Source organism: Neodiprion virginianus, chromosome 5, assembly GCF_021901495.1.
Source record: "Neodiprion virginianus isolate iyNeoVirg1 chromosome 5, iyNeoVirg1.1, whole genome shotgun sequence".
Lineage (NCBI taxonomy): Eukaryota > Metazoa > Arthropoda > Insecta > Hymenoptera > Diprionidae > Neodiprion > Neodiprion virginianus.
The window spans coordinates 8,409,450-8,427,443 of record NC_060881.1 but is presented as its reverse complement, the minus strand read 5'-3'; the positions used below and the strand labels follow the sequence as shown (position 1 = coordinate 8,427,443).

Sequence of the window (17,994 nt, the reverse complement as noted above, 5' to 3'; positions counted from 1 at the left end):
TCGTGATAAAAATTAGAAACTATTTGACAGGTATTTTAAATTTTCAAATTGAATTACAAAAAATACGTAGAGATGCACTTTTTCACTGAATAATTTCCAATACCTTCAGTATCAGTGTCAGCATAAGACTCAGCATAAAAATGTTTCCCAAGCTACGAAGAAGCTACAGGAGTTTTCGTCATCGCTGAAGCTAAATAACTGATCGGTAACCACTAAGCTGGTTTACTAGAAAGCAAGTTTCGTCAAAAAGTATATATCTACTTCTTCACGTAAGCGTACCAACTACTTTGGCCGTGTACATGATTATTTACAAGTTCAGCTGGCCTACGAATATAAGTATAATTGGCGGCGATTCATTGCCGCAAATCTTGATGGAGATGTGAGTAATAGCTTATATCACTAAATTGGAAGAGGGCGGGAGTACCCATAAGATCGAAAATCAAAGGCTAATTAACGTTTCCAAGAATCTCATTTTATTCCAATTAATAAATAGTTCGTCGAATGGTGAACGGCTTAGTGGTAGTAGCCGTAGGCGGGGGCGGCGTAGGCGGCGGGGGCGGCGTACTTGGCTACGACGGGGGCAGCGGCGTAGGCGACGGGGGCGGCGGCGTACTTGTGAACGACGGGGGCGGCGGCGTATTTGGCGACGACGGGGGCGGCCGCGTAGGCGACGGGAGCGGCGTAGGCAGCGGGGGCGGCGTACTTGGCTACGACGGGGGCGGCGGCGTAGGTGACGGGGGCGGCGTACTTAGCCACAACGGGGGCGGCAGCGTACTTGGCGACGACGGGGGCGGCGACGGCCTTGACGGCGACGGCTGCGGGTTCCTTGTGGACGACGGCGTTGAATCCGTTGTGGGGGTCGGCGGTGTAGTCGACGATGCGGCGGGTTCCGTCAGCCTCGATCAGGGAGTAGCTGCCCTGGACGACGTCTCCGTTCCTGGTCTCGGTCTGGCTCTTGGCGTCTCCGGTGATCGAGTCGTGGACGTCATAGGAGTAGCTGTACTGGGGGTTGGGGTCGTAGTCGGCGTCGACGGTCTTGGTTACGACGGCTTTGGCGATGGGGGCGGCGTAGCCGTAGGCGGGGGCGGCGTGGTAGGCCAGGGGGGCGGGGGCCAGAACTCCGGCGTTGGCGGCGGCCACGAGGGCGAAGAGAGCGACGAACTGTAAATGAGTCGAGAGATTTTGTTCCGGTTAAATGCATATGAAAAGTGCATTTCGAAAAACGATATTTATAATTTGGAAGGAAAGAAGAAAAGAAACGCTTCTCATTCTCGACAGCGTGAACACACCATTTGTGGCCATGTCTTTAAGGGGAGGTCGAAGTGCGCGAATCGTATTTTACAGATTGCTTCTCTCTAGAATACTGAAGTGATAGTATTTGCTATTGTAGACAAAATTTAACAACCAACCAAAACACTGAGTATATAGTTACAACAGATTCTCACTCACTTTGAGGTTATGGCACGCTACCGATATCTGAACAATCCCACGTTTCCCTTACTTTTACGACAATTTTTCGAACTTGTCTCAATTCTCACACAAGCGGATAAGCAAACATCGTCGTATTAAAAAAATTACAAACTATCCCATTGCTCCATAGGGAATAAAATTGTGAATTGTATTTTGTTCGTTTCGTTGGCACTCCGACCATCCCCTTAAGGTCAGCAGCACCTTCGCAATCACCGCAGCGGTGTAAGTTTGCCAATTCGTTAAGCTAAGTGACAATTTTCTAATCAACGTTACACGTAACAGCGGTATAAAAAAAAAAAAAAAAAAAAAACGTTACAAATTAGAAAATCAAATAACTTAATACGAGAAAACGGGTCTTGAATCCAACGAATTATGTTATTTGAAAATTGGGCCGTACCTTGAATGCCATTGCGAATTTGCTGGATTGATCTGCGTCGTGCAAATGATGCCATTCGATCGAGCGAATTCGGTTTTTATACCCCGTCCGGGCTGTCAAGCAAGTGATGCAACGCGGTCAGTTCCCTGTCCAACAAGCTGCGTCGGCTTGCTTTAGAAATTTTATTTCGCGCCACACCCATCTCACTACTTACTCCGTGAGCTCAGGGCGACAAGACTAGGCCGCGGCCTTGCCTCCGGTTACCTAATCCTTATAGCCACGCGGTACTCCCACAGCAGTTGATCTACTTAATCCCATTTCAATGTCAGCCGAGGCTGATGTTGCGCCGTTATTAAAACGCGGAGAGTCGGACGATCCGGATGCTTCCGGTGAGACGATCCTCGCTTTAGCGAAATTAAAACGCCTGCATGAATACACGCACGACGGTGATTCTACCTGGGTATAAAACGATGCGGGTGAACTTTGTCAGATCTCGCTTGTAATCGAAGAAAGTTGTCCAGCTAGTTATATCAGATCTTGTGAGCGACCGTTATACGCATATGGAGCAATACGCAAACGTAAATCATGATCAAGCTGCGAATTAAATATATATATATATACTGTAGTTCTGAACCAGGTCTCGCGGCGCGGAAGAAAAAAACGAAACAAAAAAAAAATAAAAATTTCCACAAAATTTAACGACCAAATGAATCGCCGCTCCCGAATAGATCGTTATAATTCGCGATCGCGTAACGGCGAGTCTCTTATTAGATTTTTTACCGCGAAAGAAATACTTTTTAGAAATATTGCACTATTTTTTATTTTTTTCTCTTCACTTTCAATTTTGTGTCGTCAATTTCTTAGAAATAACTCGATCAATAGATTTTGTTTGAAAATGTAGAATAAAAAACCGAGGACTCGGAGACAAGGTGTCGTAAATATTCGCAAACTTTTGTCTTTGACTGTACTATTATATGCTTGACAAATATTGAATCTGATTCCACGGTCTTTTATTATCCGCGGTTGAAATATTTCCACAACTGAATCCAAAAACTGTTCAGCCGATACGACATTAAGGATCCGAAGAAAAAAAAGGGAAAGCGATTTTGTTTGTTCCGATGGTTTTCTCCCTAAATTTCGTTTGATTCAATCCGAAGACAGCGGGAACAGGAAAGCTTTTACCGCACGCGAGGTACTTCAAAGTAAATTTATTCACCCTCTCTCCATCTTTTTCTTGCTTGTTCGTTATACAATAGAATGGAATTGGCATGGGCTGCATTTGTCGGGGATCATTAGTCACCGCGGGTCCGAAACCCGAACCCATTTCTCCTGTTAAATATTCATAGGATCGATTCTTACGCGATCGTTTCCGCAACATTGAGAAAACGCACGGAATAATGCCTACATTGTCGCCGTTAAACTGACAATAGAATTGGAGGGATTTGCATCGATTATCGTCCCAAACAGATTTTCTAATCCAGGCCAACGTTCGTCAGGTTTTATTGGATATTACAAATATATTTGTACGATAGCTCGAAACTATCGTACAGGATATGAAGTCAGGTTGTTTGAATCGAAGCTGACGATGAGAGAAAATTTGCCTGAGCAGTATTTCATTTTATTAAAATTTTGTCTAGCAAAAGAAATATTTACTGAACACTATACGAAGTGCAGAATAATTACGTTGGATTGAGAGAATTTTAGTTTATGTATTAATCTTTCGACAATTTGACATCGTAATTTATAACGTTAAACTAGAATGAAGAATATTCACTTGGCTTTGGTAAATGTTAATTCCTGACACAAGTAGAGTTCTTCTCATCCCACCGAACTCATAATTCTTTTCCTGTAAAACATTTCATTGGTAACTCGCAATTCGTTCACACTTGTAAATAAATTTGAACAAAAGAAAAAATTATTCCGATTCAACCAAATAATTTGTCGTTAAAAAAAGATTAGTTAAATCTAAATATGCTTTGTTTGAAGGTGTAAAATTTTATTTAAACAAATAAGTTCAAATCACTTTTTATTCATTTAAATCTAACACATAGTGTTTCTCCTTACTGTTATACCGTTAAATCAAAGTGAGTGTTTCGTTTTTCAAAATTCGATACTCGACGTAATAATTTCCTCGCAATAAAGGTCCTGGCGATATTCCGCAGCGGTTTTTGCGTTCTTTTTTCCGTCCTCGTTCCAGAGACCGGCGTAAGGAATGTCGGTCCTTTGTGCTCGGGGCAAAATCGTATCGTATGACTTGGTAATCGGCCATATGTCGAGCAGTCCTGTTTTCGGAATTTGGCCCGCGAATCGACTCGACGCTTGGCGATCCGTATACCGCAAAAATGGTATGAAAAAATGTCGACGTCACGTACGAGTATAGTGAGAATATTTCGTTCGACCGAAACGAACTGCGTAATTTCGCGTCTCTCGAAATCTGATTCGTATCGTCGCGGAAGCTAAAAATGCGAGATTTATCTCTGATCGTACCTTTCCCAAGACTTTATCACAGCGCGTTTAAGAATCGAAGGCTGAATAAAGTTGGAGGTCAGTAGCCCTCGAGGCAAGGTCACAGACAGGCGAGGTTCAGCCGAAAATTTTACTCGACGTTTTACTTTGCCTCTAATTGAAACACCGCCCGTCCAGCTGCAGTGAAACGAAATGCGAAATTCACCTTGAAAGAATTTGCTGCAAATTGTTCGCCTCTTTTTCTACTTTTTATCCCCCACTCGCTCGGCTTGATTGCACCACTTACTGCCAAAACTGAGAGGGGGAAAAATAATGTGCCGATGTTAAATTGATACTGAAAAGAATGGAAGCTACATATATAACTTGTTTCTTCGATTTGCCATCAATTTCATTGTGACATTGTAATTTTCATCAAAAAAGGACAGATTTTGGGAAGACACGTTTTTAGTTAAACAAGGCTTTAACGTCAATTTATTGTTGCACAAGCGTTAAATTTTCGCAACAGTAACAAGAAAATATAGTAACAGTGATCGTAATGAGGAAGAATAGTAACGGATACTAGACTTTCTGGTAACAGCTACGAAACTAATGTTCATATTGTACCTAGAACTATATTTTTCGATTGTGGTAAAAAATGAAAATACTTGAGGACTGAGCGCTAACCGGAACTAAAAATTTCTCTCACAATCAGTGTACGCAAAATTTGTACGTATGTTCTTATAAGCAGTGATTCAGTCGCTTAACCGGAATAAAGAGCAACTGCCAAATCGCGGCTATCGTTTTTGATTCGTTTCACGGTATCCCGGATTCGATTGGACACGACATTGTCTCCTTGGGTGGGAATAACGCGTTCAAGTCCGAATCCTGTGACTTTGACAAAGACTGTCCCGGATTTTGAGTCACACCCGGACTCGTCACTCCGCAATTTTTTGCTCGGCTGCAGGTGCAGGTTGATAAATGACGTAGGACCCAGTGGCGAGGACCGATCGACGGAAGCCATGCGGAAACTTGAAGATCTATCGAGATCGAGTTCCTCTCTCTCCGAGGGCAATGATCAATCTTTGGCACCGCGCATTCGAGCAGAACTGATGTGTAGGTATATTCGTTCTCTCGGCTCTTGAACCTGATTCATGCGGTGATCCGGATGCGGACAATGATTAGACTCAGGTGGCGTATCGGGTGAAGTTTTCATTGCATATGAGATGAAACACAAAATCGTTGAATTTTGATTGCACGGGGCTTAATTAACATTTGATTAATTCTTTATTGGTCTCCTTCTTTTTGCACATTACCCGATTGGTATATCTAGGTAAGTGTTCCACTTATTTTTGGCCGGCTGATATAATTACGACATTAGAATTTCTGTGATGCAACGATGTATATGTACAGGAGTCAGGGTCGCCGATCGGCCGATGAAATGGTGAAGGAATTGCTTTCGGGAATTTTACAATTCGCGATTGGTTGTTCAAACGAGAAATTACATTTGGTTTATACGAAATTAAGGTGCAGATATTTTGATATATTTAAAATGGTATAACGACATATAAACGTCTATGGGGAGATATCGATAATGCATTAGCTGTCGCATGCATGCGTCTAATAAACACTTGCGTGAATATAACGTGTAGGTGCAGACATGGAGTTGAATGGAAATTCGTATTATTCGCGAAATGGTTTAATTATGTTTCGACCCGATTTGTAAATTGCTGCGTACGAATTCGGCGCCGGGAGATCAAGTATTGCGAAAGGCGTTATGGGCGTATGTGTACGCGTGTGTGCAAAACAACGCGTATCCTTCGATAAATTTTCACCACAGTGGAGGTTTTTAATCGTCTCGGTAAGTGGTCAGTCCAGAAGCCAAAATCCACCAAAGATTGTACACGGACTGTTTCCGCCATTAAAGTTTGAAAGTCCGAAACGGCGGTGGGGATTACCGATATATAAACCCGGGCACGTTCTGCCACAAGCATCACACATCCAGTCGATCCCAGTCAATCTCAACAATGGCATTCAAGGTTCGTGTCCGATGACTTGTCTCAAGCTGCAATCGCTAATTAGCTGAAATAAAAATTTCGCCTTAACGAATTTCTGTTCGTATAATCGTGTAACAAACCACTACTCTGCACTAATTGTCACAATGTTACCTCATTTTTTACAGTTCGTCGCTCTCTTCGCCCTCGTGGCCGCCGCCAACGCCGGAGTTCTGGCCCCCGCCCCCCTGGCCTACCACGCCGCCCCCGCCTACGGCTACGCCGCCCCCATCGCCAAAGCCGTCGTAACCAAGACCGTCGACGCCGACTACGACCCCAACCCCCAGTACAGCTACTCCTACGACGTCCACGACTCGATCACCGGAGACGCCAAGAGCCAGACCGAGACCAGGAACGGAGACGTCGTCCAGGGCAGCTACTCCCTGATCGAGGCTGACGGAACCCGCCGCATCGTCGACTACACCGCCGACCCCCACAACGGATTCAACGCCGTCGTCCACAAGGAACCCGCAGCCGTCGCCGTCAAGGCCGTCGCCGCCCCCGTCGTCGCCAAGTACGCTGCCGCCCCCGTTGTGGCCAAGTACGCCGCCCCCGTCACCTACGCCGCCGCCCCCGTCGTAGCCAAGTACGCCGCCCCCGCTGCCTACGCCGCCCCCGTCGCCTACGCGGCCGCCCCCGTCGTCGCCAAATACGCCGCCGCCCCCGTCGTCCACAAGTACGCCGCCGCCCCCGTCGCCTACGCCGCTGCCCCCGTCGTAGCCAAGTACGCCGCCCCCGCCGCCTACGCCGCCCCCGCCTACGGCTACTACCACTAAGCCGTTCACCATTCGACGAACTATTTATTTCTAATAAACTGAACATTTGAAAAAACTTACTTCTGCTCTGTTTTCATTAACTTCAAATTTTGTATTCGGAGTTTTCGGATCAGTCGGGAGTTTATTTATTTATTGGCTAATTATCATCCATTCGTAATGACGGAAGCGAATAGACAAAGGGATCAATAAAAAAACATGCAATCCATAAAGATCGGTTAAACAGTATCAACTGTCCCCCAGTAAAAGTTATAATAGACGGTAGATAAAAAACTGTGACTTTCATTGGCGCCATATGTATATAAATAACTAGTCCACACCTCGACAGTTTCATAGGTATATACATAACCGGCATTAATTCGCCAGTCGAAATTGCAGTGCAAATGCTTGTCTCGTGCTGTCTGAACGCCCGCCGTATTACAGGTATAATAAGTATAACAGCGCGCGTTGAACAAAGTTGAGCAATTCTTTTATTCTTATCAGTTCGGTAGATCTTGCTCTATAGTAGTCGATAATTTGATTTCGGAGTGGACCACAACACGCCTTAATACGAATTCAGCGTTTTATTCGCACACGTGTGCATGTGTGACATGCGAGCGTTCTTTCTTCCATTAATTTTCTCAAGCTTCAACCTTGGCGCGGAACAGGACCAGCAGCCGACCTTGACACGGGTCGAGTGTCTTTGGAAAGGGATCCGGGAGCAACGCAGGAGACAATAATGAGGCACCAGCCTGGGTCGGGTGTGAAAATAAACCCTTGACAACCTTCGGTTTGTTACCGTTCCGAGCATGAGGCGACGCCGTTTTTTCCTTCGTGAGAACGGCGCAAGACAACAAGGTTGACCGACCGTATCCTGCAATAAACTAAACCGGTCGGTACCGTCGAGGTTATACGGGTACTTTGTTTATCTGAATGCTGCAGAGACAGTCTGGCATACGTGACTCTCGGAGAAGATACAGCGATTCCATTCTAAGTGGTTTAACAAATCACTTATCCAAGTCTCAGCGTTCCATTGGACTGGAAGCCAAGTGTGCTTGAATTTTTGTACACTCAACATTCGTTCTCTCTATCACGGCTGCTCAGAACTACTTTCATGATTTGAATTTCTTGGCATTTGCAGGATGAGCTCTGTTCCATTCCAAGATTCAAGTGTTGGGTGAAAATCTTGTATACTTGGGATTCACCGTTTGTTCAAGAACCACAGTCTTCTTTCACGTTCAATAGAAGAAACTACGAAAAACGGTTATCACACCGATTCGTTAATAAATTACCTACCAATAGTGATCGATCGTTGATTAATGGTAGCTGCTTGGGCGAGGGCAGCAGCCGATAGATCAATAAAGTTGACACACTGCGCATTTAACAGTGTTATTACGAACCAGTGAGTTGATTAAGACATCGTTGCGTCATGTAACGGTCCAAAATACTGCTCCTGAGAAGCAGAAACGCGTTATCGATAATCGACTCACTTTAAATTACCACGTCTGTATTACATTATATGTATATGCCATTGAAGAGAAAAGAAAGAAATCAGTAGTGGGTGAGATAGAAACTTGTTTCTTTACGGCAACGAGAAGATTCTGTTCTACTTACATGTATTACTTTCATTGCAAGCGCATTACACAATCACGCGTGATTGATAATTAATTTTTCCAGCCAACTTTTCTAACCGCCAAGCCTATGAGCCATCGGCCGGTTGGTCTACCAGTTAAAAGATTAACGTGATTGGTCAGAGACGATTAGTAGTCGACAACCACTTTCACGAATTACTTTTTGCTCTAACCATCGTAATATCGCATCTCCCAGTTAACGATATACCAACACGGGTCAGCGATCGTGATGCGATAATTTATTATTACCCACCGCGTTTGAACAGCGTTCATTTCATGTTCTCTATAATGAGACATTGTCTTGGTAAACCGAAACGCATTGGCCGATTTGAGATCTCATTTTGAGATGAAACGCTGGATTCGAAGAGAATGGAGTTGGCTTCGGACTCGTTTATCTTTGAGTCTGGATCTTGAGCTTTTGGACCGATCGATGCGGTACAGTTTTAGCAATTACACCTCCACTACCTCGGCAGCATGTTCTTCAGTCATAGTGGACACTTTTAAAACTAATGGATTTGGACGCGGCACAGATACAGTGACAAATGGTAAATTCGTGTCCCAATCTTAGAGAACACATTTATGTTCACCGATGAAGCGGGAAGAAGTTGGAGACAACTACCTCTGATTTAAAAGTAGATTCGTTTCGATTAATCTTACGACAACTCCTCATATCGGTAAGCGAAAGAAAACTTGGACAGAACCAGTTCGAAAAATTCCAATGCTGCATCATCGCGACTCCAGAGTACAAGTAAATCATGGAACAGATCGAGGTTGGGTAATACTCACGGTAAGCGTGAGACAAAAACGCACAATATCAAATGTTATTATTTATATTTCGAAAGGGTCGAATAACTTAGTGGTAGTAAGCGGGGCCGGAGTATGCCAGAGGTGCGGCGTACTTGGCGATGGGTGCACCATAGGTGGAATACGCCAGGGGGGCGGCGTGAGCGACGGCGGGGGCGGCGTAAGAGAGGGGAGCGGCGTACTTGGCAACGGGGGCAGCGTACGCGGAGTAAGCCAGGGGGGCGGCGTACTTGGCGATGGGTGCACCATAGGTGGAGTACGTCAGGGGAGCGGCGTACTTGGCAACGGGGGCGGCGTACGCGGAGTAAGCCAGGGGAGCGGCGTACTTGGCGACGGGGGCGGCGTAGGCGAGTGGAGCAGCGACCTTGGCGACGACGGGGGCGGCGACGGCCTTGACGGCGATGGCAGCGCCCTCTTTGCGGACGACGGCGTTGAAGCCGTTAACGGGGTCGGCGGTGTAGTCGACGATGCGTCGGGTTCCGTCAGCTTCGATGAGCGAGTATCCACCGTGGACGACGTCGCCGTCGCGGGTCTCGTGCTGCTCCTTGTTGTCCCCGGTTATCGAGTCCTGGACGTCGTAGGCGTAGCTGTACTGGGGGTGGGGGTCGTACTCGGCGTCGACGGTTTTGGTGACCACGGCCTTGGCGATGGGTGCGGCATAGCCGTAAGCTGGGGCGGCGTAGCCGTAGGCGGGGGCGGCGTGGTAGGCCAGGGGGGCGGGGGCCAGACCTCCGGCGTTGGCGGCAGCCACGAGGGCGAAAAGAGCGACGAACTGTTAACCGGAAATAAAGAGTTGTAGGTTTAATGTCAGTCTCGCAGGTTGGTACTGGGTGATTTCCTCGAAGGTTTCCGAAGCTTTGCCACTCCATGAACTGTCGAAGATATATTTTGGGTCTTTACTGCCATTTTTGAAACGATATTCGATCCAACGTGGACTAAAAAACTAAACTAGGCTAGGCCTAGCCGAGTCCCTGTCGTCCGCTAGTTCAGATAGAGATATCTTTTCAGAAATGGAAGTAAAGACTCGAAATTGTAACTTTTTCGGTTGTTAATTGGCATGTGAAGTGTCGGGAAGCTCGAAAAAAATCACTCCGTATAATATTAGACTCAGACTTGATATTCCAGGCACGGTTGTCCAGGAAAGGACAAACGCAGTGCCAAGCACCATACCATCTTCAGACCAAAATCAACCTGCCAGGTGAAATGCTCGATTGCTTGTCAAGGCACGAAGCACTTAACCGAAGGGTAAATTTTGCCTCAAGTTTACTCAAATATCAAGTCTGGTTCCAAAATTAGTCGTATCGTATTCTGTGGCGACTGGGAAGCCTGACTAACCTTGAAGGCCATGACTGTAGAAGCGCTGGATCAACTGTGCGGAACTGATGCCTTCTGGGCTGAATTCAACTTCTTTTATAGGACTGAAACGATGGGGGGAGTGACCACACCCCGCCACGACGAATCGTGCCACCGTATCCGGACTGCCTTGAATCCTTCTGTTTTTGGAGCACCGACGCGAACAAGGAACTGACGATACCTCGGGATGGCGGGCTGCTAATTGGCGGTTATGAATTATTTTAACTGGCTTACTGGCTCGCTAGACGGAATCGCAGAAACTGTTGGAACAGTCGGGGTTTGATATACAATAATTGCTAATGTGCTGTTCGCGTGGAGAGTCGAAATTTCGAATATTAGATATGTAGTTTAATAACCGTGTTGCCGTTTGGAATATTGACTTTGAAAAAATATGCAAGTGCATTTGCATTTCATACAGAATTTGTTAACTTTCTGTAAATATTTTCATCAGCGCGAATATTTTCAACTTTTACTTTTCCCGGATTTGGAAGATCGGAGACTCGACAGTTTGATAAATTTGTTTTAATACTTTTTTTTTGACACTTTGGTCTATCGCAGAAGTTTCAAAATTATGTGAAGGAAATTCGTTCTTCGTAGACTTTTCAAAGTTTACGCAAATCCTGGAATCAATGGGAGTGTTGAAGTTTTGCAGAATTTTTGTTGTTTCTGGAACGTTTCGAGGTTCCAAAGGTCCTGTTTTAGTGGAAATGTTGGAAACTAGAATTTGAAAAGAAACTTACTAACGTTGAAATTCAAACAACTGATGAGAAGAACCCAAATTGTAATTAAGTAATCGCATCCATAAAAATTACTTACTTTACTGTACGTACGTGAAACAAATTTTTCATGGGTAATAAATTTATCACCATCGTGAATAAAAAATGTTTGGAAATAATGAAGAAAAACCGTCCTTATTAGAAACAAAATATTTTTTCAGTTCACAAGGAAATTTATACGTTTGATTAAAGATATTTTGCCACTATTGACAGATAAAAATTCTTTTCATAAACACATTTTCTAACAGATTCTTGTTTAAATAAATCATTTCACTTCGTGCGAAATGTTGATTAAACTTCTGTCGCTATAAGACGACAAAATTTTACTTCAATTAGCGTAAAATTTTGATCGAACCGATTGACACGGATAAAAAAATAAATTCTCGCTTTTTCAGTGGTGAAAAAATTGATATTTATCGATCGGCGGCGAATCTTGATAAAAAGAATTTTGTCTACGGCCAACCGACAAATTCATCTATGTATCTAATAACTCGAGCAGCTCGATATAATATTTCTAACTTAAGGTGAGAGCATATATATCGTGCGTAAAATCTCAGGTCATATGCAAATGAACACAGCTCCGCATGCATGTATCTTACTTAAGAATTGGCCCCTGACTAAAATCCGGGCTACTACGACATAAATATCTCAGCACGATAGACGCGATATAACAGCCACTTTAAAATGAGAGATTAATTTTCAAACGGCTCGGTGAAAAAATAGAGCGGAATCTGAGCGAAAAGAACTGCATTACTTTGAGGCTGTATATAGATTTGCAATTTGTTTGTGCAAAAAATTTTGTGCGTTATTTGAGAAACGTGAAGAAATTAATTTTCTGTATTTTCTGCCCTATAAAGTATGTTTTCCATCAAATATGATACGCTTTTTCAACCTTCGAGAATCAATTCAGCGAGGGACAGCGTACTTTGAATTATTCCGTATTCAAGGATGTAATTTGTTTTCGCTGCGACATCCGGGATCTATAACTGCGATAGAAAAATAAGAAGCCGGAGCAGCGAGGCGAAGACCGACTGGTCAGACCCTCGAGGCAGTTTCTTGGTTGGATAAATAAGCGAGCCCATATTGATCGCCAATATTGTACCCGCATGATCTTCAAGTAATAAGATTCGGATCGATAATATTTTTGCACGCGGCACCTGACGTAAATTTTTTTTAAGCCAGAATTAATTGTCGATTAATTTAAAAAATATCGATCAGCCTGAAAGAATCAGTCCCAGAATTTATTTATTATTAAAAGACTTATCCGATTTTTCTCAAAATTTCGCGACTTCTAAATTGGATGAAGCCAACTTAAAATGTCGGATAATATAATTTAATAAATAACTCAGGAATAGATGAACCGATTTCGCTGAATATATAATGAGATATAAATAAAAAAAGAACCGCATCAATCGATACTAAAATAATGAAAATCCATTTGATACCTGCCTTGACTACAGAGAAGCGAAAAGTGATAAAAAATGTATTTCATCAGGGAAATCCTTTCTTTGCGTCAACAAAATGTAACTGTGATTTATAACAATCAATCGGTCTATCAGCAAAGTTCGTGTAACAATAAAAACGATTGTTTTCATAAGTGCGTTTCTTTTCTTCGTTGATAAACGGAACGCATGAATTGGAAGGAATTTTTCATTACATCAGACGTGTCGGCTCGATCGGAATACTGATCTAAATGACGCACGGCGGTGATCGACGTACATCGCAGTTTATTTTCCAGTAATTTTAGCAATGCTAACCGGTGTGGCATACTGACCTGAAAATTTCACTTTCTTTCCCTCGTCACGCAGCCTGTAAGAGTCAATTAAAAAATCCTTTTATAAAATTCTCGCTGCTCGAACATTTGAACTATATGGCGTATTATAATGATTTGGAACGGTATTACGTGAAAAAATAAAAAAAAAAAAAAAGCAACCGGTCTTCTCGCACAAGCACATAGTTATAATTTGAATTGAACGCATAGCGAATAAAGTCAATTATTTCGTGGATGAATACCGAATAGATTAAATGATTAAAATTTTGTTGATAAGAATGAAAAAAATAAAAATAAAAAAAAAAAAACCTGCAGTAAAGGAGAGCCGTTGATCGATCTCCTTTCATTTAAAACCACGTGAAAAGTTGTCAAGTGAAAAAAAAATTCTGCGATTTTTTGTTCCTCGGAACATTTCGTAAATGATCTAATTACGCAAATTATACATTTAATTTTTTTGATCGAACGTGGCTGAGAGGACATACAAAGTAGGTGGTTTTTAACGAGAAAATTATAACGCGGAGACTGGCGCAATTTATTGTAAAATTGTGTCGTCAATCAGGTTTTAAACGCGGTGATCTGTTACAGGTTCACGACGATGTTCTGATTTCAGCGATTCCGCGTCGAGAGAAAGGCGTAGGGTACCTACGCGTAAAAATTCTTCGGCATTATTGCGCAATTTGACATTACACGTACGTGTTCGGCGACGTGTTTTTTTTTTTTATTTATACAGTAATAATTTACCCGCATTATTGTGCGCGCGTATATTTCTGCCCGAGTAAATCAAACGGCTATACAAATTCTTGATTTTATTATATTTATTTTCGACACAACTGTCATCCCGCAACTGCTTAGCCTAGCAGCCCACAATATCGATAACCGTATCGAGATCCGCCTTTACAACGTGACTGTTATAAATTTTTTTCGCGTATAAATAATAACGAATTACAAAATGCCGTCCGTAATCCTTTCGGACTGGGAACATGAATTCAGGCTGGTATTTCACGCCTCTAAATTGTGTCACACTTGACGATTATTTCGGTATATTCGTATAATTGGACGAGAGTTGTTAGCGCTTTTTAAGAATAATGTATCAACTACGTTGCGGCAACGTAATTTTTATTCATCATCACGAGCGATAAACGTTCGGAACTGTGGACGGAGATATTCGAAGAATATGTCACATTCGTGTGTTTTTGGATTTATTTTTAATCCAACACATTCTTATAAACAAAGTACAAAAGAAAATGAAGCTCTTTATTACGACATGATAAGATTAAGAAAACGAATAAACAGAATCGAGCTGTCGGCTGTCTTTGAGGAACAGAACCTCTGACCTGAAAGGAGAAACACGATGAGAGTGAGAGAGAAAAAAAAAGAAACCTATAAATAAACGGGGAACGTGTAAAAAAAATTAAGGAGTGGACGGAAGAGACGGCTGGGTTTCAGCAGGTGAGCAAATTACGCAAGGAATACGTTTATGCAATTAACTTTAATTGCAATCGGCAATTTCGCGGTCAGCTGTCCAGACATTCACCGAGAACCTTTGGGATATGGCATGGTTTTGACGTTTTTCATTTACTTGTCTTTGGACGCGAACTGGCTGATAATTGAAAGTGAGATCGGAATCGCTGAAAATTCAATTATTTTTGTCAAGCTATCGGGTACAGTTGATGCGGATTGAAAACAATTATCCGACTGTATTAAATATTTCAATGTGGGTCAGGTTTGAATAAAAATATTTTAATACTCTCGATGAACGTGAATTTTTCGAATCGTGATTTCGTTAGTGGAAAATAGTGTTTCGTCAAATTAAATCACAAACGCATTGATGCGAATAAATTTGTTTTGTTCAAGTGAAACCTGTCTGATCCAAATACAATTTTTTCGAAATGTTCCGTCTCTCTTACGTTTTAAAAATAAGTTTTCACCGCCGAAGAATTTTACTCACTTGTACACGGTTGATCACCTCGCGATTATTCACCGAGTCGTAATCGAACCGATCAATCACATTCTCGTTCGAATATAAAATTGGATAGATCAGGTTCCAGGCAAGGTCGTCTAATTCTATTCGTATTTTGTATCGAATCGTTGGACCGAATTCCGATCCATTCTTCACGGACAATTTTGGGCAGTGAACAATGCTAAACGGAGGCGTTTAGGAAATTCGGATTTTTGACAGTGGGTTGGCTTTTGATTGATCGATGCAATCAGCGTTTTCCTAATCCAGACACTCGCATTCGGAGAAAAAGTTCATTGAAGTTGAATAAATTTTTTTTCCAAATCTAATGAAATTTTTCATCGCTCTACGGTTGAATAAATTATTCGTTTTTTGTTTCAGGAATACGACTCGTTGACAATTAAAACACGTATTCAGCAAACGATGTTTTTGTTTCGAAGCACAAATCCGGTTATAATTGAATGTGAAAATAAATGCACGTTTTTTATACGAGAAAAGCTGATTCTTTTCACTTTGTCAATCGGAATAAAAGTTTTATTATTTGAAAAAAATATTGTTCGATAGTAAACAGCTTTGCTCTTTTGCTCTTTGAATACGCGACTCCCTGCATTGCAAATTATACAGCAATGGCATCGATGGCAACGGAGGAATTCGACGTGTTAATAATCGGAGCATTAGCCTTGGTCTCGTCCAATTTGGCGAGAAGAGACAACTCGGAATATTCGCATGCGTTTCGCTTTGACTTTGTAATTGAGGTTAAAAATTGACCGTAAGGATCGCGTGCTGGACTCGAAGCTGTGGAATGAAGTCGTAATATTCGCACAAACGAGAAGGACGAGATCACGGTTGTAAATTTGCGTAAGTGATACGCGATCGCATTTTCACATCTCGAATGATTCCGCGCACGACGTCCAGGATTTCTTAAACTCACAAGTAAAAAGTTATTCGTAGCAATAAATGTTCTCTTCGCAAATCTCTCCGTTCAATATCTGTAGCGAAAATGCTACGTTCGAACTAATCAAAGTATTTTTTCGACTTCGCAAAATGCAAAACTCAGCTTTTGTCGTAGGAAAAAAAAGAAGTTTTTTTTTCAATGGATCGAGTTGATTTCATCAATTTGTGGAAATGCATATAATAGTTAACGAATCGCATTGTTAAAAGAAAAAATTAACTGATTCGTTATTTAGTTTGAAGCTAAAAAGAAAAGGATAAAAAAGAAATTGGTTCGACTGATCAGGTAATGTTGAAATTTTTTGGTTTTTAGATAATTTGATCGAATTTAAATAAACTTTTTCTCGAGTGTAAACTTCAACCATTCGCGGATCCACTCAACTTGCAGCGAGCTGACGTTGACACGCCGACACCTTTTGCCCGTATACAATTCAATCGCATTTACATACGAGAGCAGTTGCGTAGCTTCCATGCTCCAAACTCGTGTTGCGAAATTAAATTTGCCAGTGCCAACTCGTCTCGTTATTCCTGCTTTCTGGAATACATAATATTCTCTCGATTTCTGGGCCCCATGTAGAATTTTATTGATCGGCAATTCAATTTGAATTCACCTCAACACAATACATATATATGTATACGTTTTACTTTTATTTGCTGAAGTTTTTCAGCGCAAATATCTACAAAGTATTTTTGCGAAAGTCTACGAAGTATTATTTGATTATTAATTTTTTCAGCTGATTACAGGCTCTACTGTTTCTTTTCTATCTTTATCTTTTTAAATATTTTTGTCCAATTTTACCTGTCTTTAGATTTCTATGGCATGGTGTTTTTTCAGTTCTCTTTGTTGATAATGTTAACACGTATAAAAAGCTACAGAATATCTTGGAGAATTTCAGAGAAAACGATAAGAAGAGAACACAAAGAAGTGAAGAAAATGTCAGAAACATTTATCTCATCTCGTCATGTGAATGATCTGCGACCTGAGATAGCGAAAATTTGACGAGATGTGAAAAAAAAAAAAAATTGTCACCGTAGCATTGCTTGAAAAAATCGTTTCTGTTAGCGATTGGTTGCCAAATATTTGTCAAAAATCACACGGCATGACGCAAGATAAGTAAAAATGAAAAAGGGCGATTTGAAAGCGTTGCGTGTTACCTGAGGATGAAAAAATTTCGCACCTTAAATCTGGCGAAATTTGACTCGAAATACCGGCGTGTAATCGACCTGTCTGTTCGAGGTCGGCTGCAATTTGTGAGGCAGTGGATGGTGATGACTGCAAGGCGAAGTGAGGCGTAAACCACTGGAAGCGATACAGCAGCTGCTGGTCCAGACAGAGATGAGAGGACGAAAGGATTTGTCTCGTAATTCATTCCTGTGCGCATTTAATAATAACTGTTAGAAATTTATCAACTAAATGAAGTAAGCGACTGTGAACAAGTTTCGCGAAGTATGAATATTCAAATCAGCCTTATTATATTATTATCGTTCCTCCGATCTCCGCACCTACTCGAATTACGAACGTCTGGATGGGTTAAGGAGGTCGCTTGTAGACTGAGAAAAATTTCAGTTGTTACAGTTAAGCTAAGTTAGTTGTGTTTTAATTGATATTCCTTACAAAGTCTAAATTCTCAAATATGATGACGAAATTTTAGAACTT

General features: G+C 42.1%; 2 protein-coding genes across 2 annotated transcripts; one reads left to right on the top strand and one right to left on the bottom strand.

Moving 5' to 3' along the window:
- Positions 1–450: 450 nt before the first annotated feature.
- LOC124304818 (uncharacterized) lies at positions 451–10,967 on the bottom strand. Its single transcript, XM_046763493.1, has 5 exons — positions 10,865–10,967; positions 9,581–10,301; positions 6,469–7,114; positions 1,868–1,982; positions 451–1,161 (listed from the first exon to the last, which is right to left on the bottom strand). The coding sequence occupies exons 1-5, from the start codon at positions 10,874–10,876 to the stop codon at positions 514–516; spliced, it is 2,142 nt and encodes a 713-aa protein (XP_046619449.1). The 5' UTR covers positions 10,877–10,967; the 3' UTR covers positions 451–513.
- LOC124305978 (larval cuticle protein A3A-like) lies at positions 6,216–7,177 on the top strand. The gene is made up of 2 exons (XM_046766063.1): positions 6,216–6,327; positions 6,471–7,177. The coding sequence occupies exons 1-2, from the start codon at positions 6,316–6,318 to the stop codon at positions 7,116–7,118; spliced, it is 660 nt and encodes a 219-aa protein (XP_046622019.1). The 5' UTR covers positions 6,216–6,315; the 3' UTR covers positions 7,119–7,177.
- Positions 10,968–17,994: the final 7,027 nt, after the last annotated feature.